At 38.9% G+C, this 12,753-nt stretch overlaps 1 protein-coding gene across 3 annotated transcripts in view; it reads left to right on the top strand.

The window, feature by feature from the left end:
- Positions 1–12,753, top strand: part of LOC126356176 (N-acetyl-D-glucosamine kinase) — a 199,925-nt gene that overhangs the window by 112,754 nt on the left and 74,418 nt on the right. For 2 of the 3 annotated variants that reach the window (XM_050006938.1, XM_050006939.1), the window contains exon 2: positions 8,688–8,772. In XM_050006938.1, the coding sequence (XP_049862895.1) occupies positions 8,688–8,772 (85 nt within the window). Of the gene's footprint in view, positions 1–7,238; positions 7,334–8,687; positions 8,773–12,753 lie in introns of those variants that run through there. The other variant, XM_050006940.1, reaches the window with a different exon arrangement.

Here is a 12,753-nt window from a genome sequence, read left to right as displayed (position 1 = left end):
ATGCATGTGCCCTGCGCTGTTGTTGGCTGAGAGCAGCAAATCGAGCAGCCACCATCATCTTGTTTTGAGCGTTTCCAAAGCTAATATGCCGCATTTGGTTGTTTTCGTATTTATAATTGTATATTACGAAAATATGCATTTCCAGTGTCACAACGCATTTAAGATCTCAGCGAAACTCGTATTTGTGGTACAGTTTATTGTGCTAAAGTGGCGGGAAGCGTGACATCAGTTTATAAAACCTATAACGTTGGTAACTGGCTGACTATAAACCCAAACGCCTGATTTCAATCCTATTACATACAGTATTACACTTGCACGGTACAATATATTTCGTAATATATTGAGCGAGCGTCAATATTTTCAAAGCTCTTCTGTCACCTTCAATATGTTGCACAGACCGTCAATACTGCTCTCAGTCAGTCAGTATTACTGCACAATAAACATTGAGCGCATCGAGCCCCTTTAATACTGCAACATTAGACAGGGGCGAATGGTAAAACAGGGATATCTGAATGGGTTAAACTGTAAAGCTTGGACGAAAACTTAACAGAAATGTTTTGAAACTGCATTTTTAAGTGGACACTTTCAACTGGCAGTTTTAGGAAGCGCGGGCTTAAAGTATGGGTTTGCCGCTAGAGATTCTGATTGTCTGTTTCACTATACATTGTTACGTATTTATAATTTCGTGCGAGGGTACATCAACAATCCCTCTCGAGCATGCGGCCGTTGGCTCAATTTCATAATATTGCACAGGAGGCCATAGAGCAACATATTTAAATAAAACCCCTGCGGCAATTTGTAATATGAAAATGTGATTTCTAAGATATAATTCTATCGAATGTATTCTTCAAATGTTCGAAAAGACATTAGTTTGTAAGTGATGTATTCTTTCCTCTGCCTTAAAAATTCTGCACAATGATATGCACATAATCCTGAACAGTCTTATTTTCAATTAAAAACTGCTACCAATTAATTCCCCCCCCCCTAAAAGGAATAGACAGTGCCACTGTGGGGCCAGTGTCATGGTCTACGTGGATTAATCCGTGGTTAAGACAAATCGCTTCTGGCTTGTATTAACTATGCCTCCTGCTCACGGATGACACTTGATAGTGTGAGTGAGAAGGGAGTTAGAATGAACTGTTTTTAACGCAACGATACCTACCTAATTAAGATCTTTACCAATATGCGCAAAAGCAAGTGCACTGTCAAGTTACTCGTGGAAAAGATCTAATTTTCTTAACTGCGTTAAACATTGACTGCGGTTGGGGTAGGTGTAGATCACACTTGATTTAACGCTCCTCACTGTCGTTTATCTACATTTTGCGATAAAATGAACACACCCACAACACGTCCTGCCACTTATTGAGATTACGGTATCGTAGACAGGGTGATTTTTCCACCGTGTACAAACTCTAGCGACTGATCGATGAGAGGATACGGAACAAAAAAATGTCTACTGAACTTATGTCTGGAAATGCATGGTTTCCATGCTAAAGACTATTTATTCAATCATACATTGTTACAGAGACTGCGGTCTAATATGCGCTGTACCATGCAGCCACAGTTACAGTATGTGTTTGAAATGGTTTCCATGTGCCTCGACGCTTGCGTGTATGCTCCGTATGATGTTCTGCATCACACGTTCACGCAGAACATGCTGCATCCGAACAGTGCAAAGACAGCACGAATACACTGCTCCTGTTTCTTCACAGCAGAAATTGTCTCTGCATACACGATACTTCTGAGATGCCCCATAGCCAGAAATTGCAAGGGCTGAGATCGGGTGAACGAGCAGGCCATGCAACTGGATCCCCTCGTCCGATTCGTCGACCAGGGGAGACACGATTGAGATGCGTCCGGACGTTAACGCCGAAGTGGGGTGGAACACCATCATCTAGCAGCCACATAACCCTTCGAATAGTCAGTGGCACTTCTTCCAGCAGCGGAGACAAAGTCTCCCGCAAAAAAACGCGTATAGTTCCGGCCTGTTAGTCGATGTGGAAAGAAGACTGGTCCCAAAACGCGGTCGCTATTTATCCCGACCGACACGTTTTGGATGCACCGATGCTGCTGATTCGTTGTCACCATACCATGGGGGGTTCTTCATACTATTCCACAGTTGACTGTTACAAAAGCTGAAGATACCACTCCGCGTAAATATGACCCCATCTATGAGTAGGCTGAATGACACAAATACCGGAATCGTAGTTGCCTTGTGAAGAAACCAGTGACAAAACTGCCCCCGATGTGGAAAGTCTGTCGCTAGTAAGCCCTGCGTGCCCTGTACTGGAAGGCCAACTGCCTGGTACTGACACGGCGGTCGCCTTCCACAGTGTTAATCACATTTTCCTCCAAGTCTGGTGTCCGAACATATCGGGTACGTCCTTCATGACTTCCTGAAATGACCCTGTCTCAGACAAACGTCGAAACACTGTTGGAAACATCGAGTGCTGTGGCTGTCGGCGGGTATAGATCTACTGATACAACACTGCTGCACTCCGCCCGTTGCCGTTTGCCTTTCCGTAACTAAACATCATGTCGGCAAACTCTCGAATCGAATACGGAACCACTGTGTACAACGCTTTATCACATCCAGGGGGAAACCAAGCATACTGTAACAGTGGCTGCAAGGTACGGCGCATATTAGACTGCAGTCTCAGTTGTTGTTGTTGTGGTCTTCAGTCCTGATACTGGTTTGATGCAGCTCTCCATGCTACTCTATTCTGTGCAAACTTCTTCATCTCCCAGTACCTACTGCAACCTACATCCTTCTGAATCTGCTTACTGTATTCATTTCTTGGTCTCCCTCTACGATTTTTACCCTCCACACTGCCCTCCAATGCTAAATTTGTGATCCCTTGATGCCTCAGAACATGTCCTACCAACCGGTCCCTTCTTCTTGTCAAGTTGTGCCACTAACTCCTCTTCTCCCCAATCCTATTCAATACTTCCTCATTAGTTACATGATCTACCCATCTAATCTTCAGCATTCTCCTGTAGCACCACATTTCGAAAGCTTCTATTCTCTTCTTCTCCAAACTATTTATCGTCCATGTTTCACTTCCATACATGACTACACACCATTAAAATACTTTCAAAAAATGGCTCCCTGACACTTAAATCTATGTTAAGAAATTTCTCTTCTTCAGAAACGCTTTCCTTGCCATTGCCAGTCCACATTTTATATCCTCTCTACTTCGACCGTCATCAATTATTTTGCTCCCCAAATAGCAAAGTGTCTCATTTCCTAATCTAATTCCCTCAGCATCACCCGACTTTAATTCGACTACATTCCATTATCCTCGTTTTGCGTTTGTTGATGTTAGTCTTATATCCCCCTTTCCTCCATTCCGTCCAGCTGCTTTTCCAGGTCCTGTGTCTGACAGAATTACGATGTCATCGGCGAACCTCAAAGTTTTTATTTCTTCTCCATGGATTGTAATACCTACTCCAAATTTTTCTTTTGTTTCCTTTACTGCTTACTCAATATACAGATTGAATAACATTGGGGAGAGACTACAACCCTGTATCACTCCCTTTCCAACCACTGCTTCCCTTTCATACCCCTCGACTCTTATAACTGCCATCTGGTTTCTGTACAAATTGTAAATAGCCTTTCGCTCCCTGTATTTTACCCCTGCCACCTTCAGAATTTGAATGAGAGTATTCCAGTCAACATTGTCAAAAGCTTTCTCTAAGTCTACAAATGTTAGAAATGTAGGTTTGCCTTTTCTTAATCTATTTTTTACGAGAAGTCGGTCGGTATTGCCTCACGTATTCCAACATTTCTACAGAATCCAAACTGATATTCTACCAGTTTTTCCATTTGTCTGTAAATAATTCGCGTTAGTATTTTGCAGCTGTGACTTATTAAACTGATAGTTCGGTAATTTTCACATCTGTCAACACCTGCTTTCTTTGGGATTGGAATTATTATATTCTTCTTGAAGTCTGAGGGTATTTCGCCTGTCTCATACATCTTGCTTACCAGATGGTAGAGTTTTGTCAGGTCTGGCTCTCCCGAGGCCGTCAGTAGTTCCAATGGAATGTTGTCTACTCCAGGGGCCTAGTTTCGGATCAGATCTTTCAGTGCTCTGTCAAACTCTACACGCAGTATCGTATCTCCCATTTCATCTTCATCTACATCCTCTTCCAATTCCATAATATTGCCCTCAAGTACATCGCCCTTGTATAGACCCTCTATATACTCCTTCCAAGCAAGGGCTCCCATGCGATAGTGTGTGTGTGTGTGTGTGTGTGTGTGTGTGTGTGTGTGTGAGAGAGAGAGAGAGAGAGAGAGAGAGAGAGAGAGAGAGAGAGATAGAGAGAGTGGGGGGGAGAGAGGGGGGGAGGGGGAGAGAGGGGGGGGCGTGGGGTACTACACATATTTTGGAACACGAATGGCGACATGTAAGTAGATATAAAAAAAGTTGCCGTTCCGACCCTGTTAAAAACCTACGTAATATCAACTTTTAAACAATTTTATTGAAAGAAAAATTTTTAACTACACAAATATTTTTTTCCTTTCCTTAAGAGCTAAGGGAGCGAGGGTGGTCCGCTCCCCCGTTGCCCCCGAGTGTGGGCACCCTTGAAGCCAAGAGATTTGGTGTACATGACCTTGCGTTTTCGTTGTCGAATTGTACTTGCAGTGTGCGTCGCTGATCCAGATTCTCTGTCATGTCTCGTTTAAGTGCAGTTATTTAATTGCAGATTAGATTAATTATTCATTCCATAGACCCACAAAAGAGGGGATCCTTCTAGGGGTGGAACATGTCAGACAAACACATTACAGAAATGTAATTAGAAAAACTTGAATTTCATTAATTTTAATGATCCTCAGTCAATAAACAGTAAAATTATGTACATGAATTAAAATTAAACTTCTAATAATTACAGGTTTAATACTTACATCTGCTTTCATTAAATCAATCATTCACACAGCAGCTAGTTACTTGGCTATTACAACCAAGTATTGTCAAAAATTAAAGAAAATTATTCATTTCAATGATCCTCACTTAAGAACAGTCAAATTATGTACAAGATTTAAAATGAAACTTCCACTATTTAAAGACTAAAGACTTACATCTGCTTTCTATACATCCATCATTCACTTGGCTGTTAAAACCAAGTATTGTCAAAAATTAAAGTATAATTAATTTTCATTAAAATGCTCTACTGCACTTGTTGAGAAATTCATGGATGAAATAGAAGGAGTTGGCCACCAAAAATTCTTTTAAATTATGTTCAAATTGTGCCGTGTCTGAAACTGAACTCTTAATAGTTGCTGGTAACTTATTGAAAATATGCGTTACTGAATACTGGAGTACGTTCTGGGCAAGAGTAAGCTATTTTAAATATTAATCCATATTATTCTTATTCCTAGTATTGATACTGTGTACTAAGCAGTTAGTTGCAGAGTGGCACAGGGTTGATCAAACTGCTTGTTTCACCATGCAGTTACACCAAATTGTTCATTGTGATGAATGTGTGTGTGTGTGTGTGTGTGTGTGTGTGTGTGTGTGTGTTGAGGGGGGGGGGGGGACACGAATGTAAATTCAGGTAGATATCTTTTCTGTATTATTTAATTTCTACATGCAGTGAACGATCTCAACACGTCTACCTGAACTACTACAACACAATACTCATACCTCAATTGTTAGGGAGGAACTTCATGTGCCGATCTATTGCCTTTCGGGAATGGTCATTAGATGAAACCGAAACGTCCTTCTTAAATGCATGAGGCATACAATTATGCTTTCCTTATCCACTTCTGTAGACTATTTACTTTTGAAATGTTGGATTTACATCTCGGGACTCATCACCTGACCAAAATGACCAGTTCTCCTTCTCCTACTGATATTATTTACAATTTCTTCATGTTTTTGACTCTCCCGAGTATTTCGTAGTTTGTAACATAGTCCGAAAATGTCTGAATGTTGGTGTGTAGCTCTGTATCTCAAAGCACGAAGCACACGTATGTCAAGCGTCTTGTAAACGGTAACATTAAAAATGTCGTGCATACTAGTTGAAAGCTGAAAATGTGACGAACAAGAAGCAGCACCAGTAAGCGAACAAGCATTGGTTTCGGAGTTCAGCTTCATTTGCTATCGATACAAATATAGTAAATGTGGAATTAAACGGATAACGAAAGCGTGTTTTTTCACATCACTTCTTGGTTGTTCGAAACACGTGCATCGAAAAAAAAGGAAAAAAAAAACACGGTACATTAACGAGGCCAAATGTATCGCATTGCTGGAGAAAATACGCATGTAGCAACAGAAAAAACAAAACAAAAATGCCTTCTTGACACGATGTTATTCTTGTAAGCACTGTAATTTTTAGTATTTAAAACAGTTGATGCTTGCACACGCCAGAGATGATGAGCAAGAAACAAATGTAAACAGTAGTCTGCTAACGTTTGGTGCTACTTAAAACGGCGGCAGGCCCCGCCCACTCTGGCTTCAACACAAAGTACAGTGTAAGTCTGTAAGTCTATAGTTGACACTAAAGATATTGATCGCCTTTTTTTTTTTTTTTCGTGTCCTGCAGGTTGAGAATCGATAGCGTACGTCATTTATCGCCAGTGTGAGTGAGTGTGCGTGTGTCAAAAAATTGTTTGGTGAGCTGTGTTCACCAAAGGAGAAAGCAAGATGTGGTTCAACATGCATACACAACACTAAAACAGAATGGGCCACTGCAAACAGGAGACAGACTATACGATAAGCTACCTTTTCAGTTGTAATAATATTAAGCCTTAATCAATGTAAATATTCATGTATGATTTAAAACTGTGTATTGTAAATCACAATAATTTGTCCAATATCATGTTGTAATCCTTGTACAACAAACAATTATAAGGACCAATGAAAATGAAACGAAATGAAGGGAAATTAAACAATGTTAGTCAACAATATGGAGCCGCAAATTCGCATTAATAACAGAACGCTGCAGACAAGAGTGGAACAGAATATACAAATAGAAGTCTTGAGCCGATATGTTGATCGGAAAAAAATTATTTCGTACGGTAGAATTACAACAAACGTTCGAAAATAAATTCCGGTGAAATTTTATGTGGGTGTTGTATTACCTCAAATATTTTGGAGCGAATTTGAATGCGTAAACATTAACAGTATTATGATGTTAATTTAGAAACTGGTAAGGGCTTATCGCACACCTCCTCCTCCTTTCTCCCTAATCCCATGTCACCCGAATTACAGAACTGTTTAGCTGTGGGGCCCCTGGCAGCGGAGATTCTGCCAATGTGTGGCAGGTTGATATAATACTGGTGACTTTTTGTACTCCTCGAATTGTATGAACACACATTTATCCGCAAGTATGAACTTTATAATAGTTACCTTTCTTTGGGTTAGAACTACGATTGATGTTTTGATTAGTAAGTTAAATTTGCCACTTCAGTTTAAGTTATCAAATATATCCTCGTACCTAGTCGACGGAATAGCCGCTGGTCAACAAGAATTGTGAATCATACTGCCCCCATGGAAACGAGAAGGCCAGGTATCCGTGTTTTTCCCTTCTGGACTAATAAGTTTTATCGGCGAGGAAGGGTTTCCGCAGCAGGGAAAAGGTGCACGTGTTGTTTTTCGACGTTATCAGATAATTCTTTATGTTCTACGGTGATGTTTGTTGGGTAGGTTGTAACACGCGCCGTTTCATCCCATTGCATCTACTAGCAACACAAAGAATTACTCGCTTTATTATTACAAATTTCATATGCTGTACCTGTATCGCCCACTTAACATAACACTATGCCCGCCGGAGTGACATAATTCAGGCTGTAAAATGTTAACTCTCACAACTGGAAATTCCACAATTAATTAAATGTTCCGGGCTGTCCAATGAGAGTTATTGTCGAATAATTTAAAACGATAATGGTAGTATACTGCTCCCAGTTATCCAATATCCATAGTTGCGCAAGCTATCTCTAATTAGGTAGGAGAGCACCAACAGCATGCCATTCACAGGGAATGAAGCAGTTAATATTGAAATGGGCATAATTCTATGCCTGTACACAACTAAAGCATTAAAGGTACAATAATGCTTAGTATTTCAGTTTTCTGAAATGACAAAGCAGTTTGGAAAGGTTTTGGGCATTTTTGTCAGTGAATCACTTTTCCTTCAGTGAGAAATTTGGAAAATACGGTGTACCAGGAAGAGACACGTGCAAGGTATGTCCTTTTCGTATTGTTGTGCCACAGGAAGCAAAACATACTGATGGAATGGCATACTTCATGTCCACGTAACAGTATGACTTTGAGTATTTCTGTGAATTTCATATTATAGGATGCAATACCTCTTATTTGTTGATTGGACAGTTTTGACAATTTAATGATTAATACTGATATTACAAGTACTCTGCTGGTAGCTTAGTCTCCTATATATCTTCTTAAGGCACAGTGTCTGTTTCAGCATCCGTTTGAAGGCTCATTCTTCATATATGCACAACCAAGAGTTGCGGCTAGTATTATGGATGGCCTACAGGGTTGTTTGACCATTTCTTTGTTGATACAATTTTCTGTTACAATGGCAGGTCTCTCTCTCTCTCTCTTTCTCTCTCTCTCTCTCTCTCTCTCTCTCTCTCTCTCTCTCTCTCTCTCTCTCTCTCTGAACTTTTGAACTTTTATAGACAGAAAAGTTACACAGCTGTTCATTTTATGTTTATTTTTCAGGGGAGCTACACATTCAAAGATAGTGCTATATAATGGCCAAGGTGAAAAACTGGCAGAATGCGGTGGGCCAGGGGTCAACCACTGGGTGAGTGTATGAGTTGTTTTATACAAACCTAAAATTTCTTCTCCTGCATTTAATAAATTGAAAGGAGAAAGAACATTCTGATTCTCAAGATAGTCGTTTTTCTTTCCTTGCTCCTGTATCGCTACATACTTTCTCTAGTTGTGCTTACCCATCATCGCACAAAAAGAAAATGCTCATGTTTTCAATGTCTCCTTTTCATACATCCTGTATGATAATTTTTGTCGTATGACTGGAGTAGTAGTGTTCATCATTCAACACTTTTTGTTGTTCATTACAGTTATGTTGTAATAACTTCAGCCTTCGTCTTTATAAAAAAGAAGTGGACATAAGATGAAAGCTGAGCTAAGACATTTTCTACTAAGATGATAAAAGCATTTAATTCACAGAGGCATAGAAGAGATGGCTATTACTTATGTTTCAGAAATACAACTCCCAGCACAGACAGTAGACACACACATAAATAATTAAATAATAACACACTCCCTAGGTTCATCTCGGGAAAGAAAAAACCAAATAGTTGAGGGAGATATGGGAGTGAATTGGGTTTGGGAGGGGTAAGATGGGCAGTAGGTCACTTAGAACACAAGTTTAAGAGAAATTTAGTAGTCATATGATGTATTTAAGTTGATACATGTTGTAACATTACATATAGGCCTTGACATTTTGATTATACAATAACAGCTTTCTGCAACTTAGTGAATTTATAGCACAGATTTCAGCATAATACATTTATGATATTGTACAGTGTATTCAGCTCTTTATCGCTGTACATGAATATTTCCCTTACATTTAAAATTGATTTATTGATTTTTGAATTGAATGGTGGTTACTTCCTATCAAATTTTTTAGTTTTCTTTGCAGTACTTAGTAAACTCACTTGCACAGTGAAATGGATTTTTCCCTAGTATATATCTGTGTTCTTAAAGATATTAATTTTATTTATTGTGCTGATACTGTTTGGAAGTCAGCTGATTAGGTACATCCCCATATATGTTACACTTCTCTCATAGCAACTTGTGTGTTGGATTGCTCTCAGTTCCCAACAGTTTCTCATTCCATGTTGATGCAGCTTTTCATTTTTCTTAAAATATCTCATGTTTTCCTTAGTGTGTGTCAGTATTTTATGTATATAAGTATTTGTTTCTGTTAAAATGTCTAGCCGTTTACATTTTGGTGCTTTTTTGTTGTTTTGCGTTTGTCATAATGTGTATAGCCCTTTTAAGTACGATGAGTACCGTCTTCATATGTAGTGAGCTTCACCATAGTTCTGTTCGAAACAACAATATTGATTCAAAGTGTGCAAAGTAAAATATTTTGAGAATTCTGCAATACTTACAGTTTTTGGCTGACTTCTCTAGTGCATAGCAGCTGGAATTTAATTTACTGTTTATGCTATTGGTGTGCTCTGTGCGTGTTTATTTATTATCAAAATGGAGAGACACAAATTTAGACATGTTACTTGTTAAAGTTTGTATCCCTCGATTTTTAATACTAACTTATAATCTTGTGGTCAATTGTTTTAAAGCTCATAATGTTTGTCTTTTTATAATTTATTATCAGTTTATTATTTCTAAACCAGTTTTCTTGTTTGCATTATACACTTTCTGCTTCGTATGTAACTTTGTCTAGATGAATTCCCACACTGAAATGTTTTTATCATCCACAAATAGTATTCATTTTTTATTAAGTTTCCTCCAGTAGGTCATTATTATTTATCAAGAACAGCAGTGGCCTAAGACACTGTGACATGCTTTTCTGGATCATTCCCATGTCTGAGTGGTATTTATTTCTCTCCTCATCTGTTATTTTTACTTTTTGGTATCTGTTCATTAAGTAGGGTTTTATAAGATAGAATGAATTGCCTCTCACCCCACAGAATTTTAATTTTTCAAGGAGAATGTTGTGATTAACTAGATCAAAAGCTTTTGATAGATCACAGAATAGTCCAATTATTGATTTCTCCCTGTTTGTAGTACATAGCAACAATTTCTTGTGTTGCTGAGGTAGTGGGTATATATAGGTTTTTGGAGCTTATATTTACTTCTGGCTGTGATCTTCTGTGATGGGGAAAAGTTTATTAATCTGTTTTACAGAATGTGTTCAAATATTTTAGGTATTACTGGTATAATACTAACAGGTTTGCAGTTTTCAGGTTCTGAAGTGTCATCTTTTTTTGTACAGTGGTAGCCCTAACAATTTTTAAACTGTGTGGATACAGTCTACGTGTGATTGCTTCATAAATCATCCTGGCCAAGTATATAATAATGAATTTGGATGAAAATTCAATAATCTTATTTGAGATATTGTGGTTGTCATGGGTCTTTGTCTTTTTCAAATTGTTTATGATATTGTTACTTCATCTGCCCTCATCAGATATAGGTATCTAAAATTTCATAGTGGATGTCTTTATTTCATTAAATTATTCATAGCACTTGTTGGAGTTTACATATCCTTTGTTAGATTTTTGCACACATTTATGTTGTTGTTGTTCTGCACTTCAATCCTGAGACCGGTTTGATGCAGCTTTCCATGCTACTCTATCCTGTGCAAGGTTCTTCATCTCCCAGTACATACTGCAACCTACATCCTTCTGAATCTGTTTAGTGTATTCATCTCTTGGTCTCCCTCTACAATTTTTACCCTCCACGCTGCCCTCCAATACTAAATTGGTGATCCCTCAATGTCTCAGAACATGTCCTACCAACCGATCCCTTCTTCTAGTCAAGTTGTGCCGCAAGCTCCTCTTCTCCCCAATTCTACTCAATACCTCCTCATTAGTTATGTGATCAACCCATCTAATCTTCAGCATTCTTCTGTAGCACCACATTTCGAAAGCTTCTATTCTCTTCTTGTCTAAACTATTTATTGTCCACGTTTCACTTCCATACATGACTATACTCCATACAAATACTTGCTCAATATACAGATTGAATAACATTGAGGATAGGCTACAACCCTGTATCACCCCCTTTCCAACCACTGCTTCCCTTTCATACCCCTCGACTCTTATAACTGCCATCTGGTTTCTGTACAAATTGTAAATAGCCTTTCGCTTTCTGTATTTTACCCCTGCCACCTTCAGAATTTGAAAGAGAGTATTCCAGTCAACATTGTCAAAAGCTTTCTCTAAGTCTACAATTGCTAGAAACGTAGGTTTGCCCTTCCTTAATCTTTCTTCTAAGATAATTCATAGGGTCAGTATTGCCTCACATGTTCCAACATTTCTACGGAATTCAAATTGATCTTCCCCGAGGTCGGCTTCTACCTGTTTTTCCATTCGTCTGTAAAGAATTCGCGTTAGTATTTTGCAGCTGTGAATTATTAAACTGATAGTTCGGTAATTTTCACATCTGTCAATACCTGCTTTCTTTGGGATTGGGATTATTATATTCTTCTTGAAGTCTGAGGGTATTTCGCCTGTCTCATACATCTTGCTTACCAGATGGTAGAGTTTTGTCAGGACTGACTCTCCCAAGGTTGTCAGTAGTTCTAATGGAGTGTTGTCTACTGCGGGGGCCTTGTTTCGACTCAGGTCTTTCAGTGCTCTGTCAAACCCTTCACGCAGTATCGTATCTCCCATTTCTTCTTCATCTACATCCTCTTCCATTTCCATAATATTGTCCTCAAGTACAACACCCTTGTAGAGACCCTCTATATACTCCTTCCACCTTTCTGCTTTCCCTTCTTTGCTTAGAACTGGGTTTCCATCTGAGCTCTTGATATTCATACAAGTGGTTCTTTTTTCTCCAAAGGTCTCTCTAATTTTCCTGTAGGCAGTATCTATCTTACCCCTAGTGAGATAAGCCTCTTCATCCTTACATTTGTCCTCTAGCCATCCCTGCTTAGCCATTTTGCATTTCCTGTCGATCTCATTTTTGAGACCTTTGTATTCCTTTTCGCCTGCTTCTTTGACTGCATTTTTATATTTTATCCTTTCATCAATTAAATTCAATATTTCTTCTGTTGCCCAAGGGTTTCTAC

This window comes from Schistocerca gregaria, chromosome 3, assembly GCF_023897955.1.
Source record: "Schistocerca gregaria isolate iqSchGreg1 chromosome 3, iqSchGreg1.2, whole genome shotgun sequence".
Lineage (NCBI taxonomy): Eukaryota > Metazoa > Arthropoda > Insecta > Orthoptera > Acrididae > Schistocerca > Schistocerca gregaria.
The sequence above is the reverse complement of the archived record's forward strand: the minus strand, read 5'-3'. Positions and strand labels throughout refer to the sequence as shown.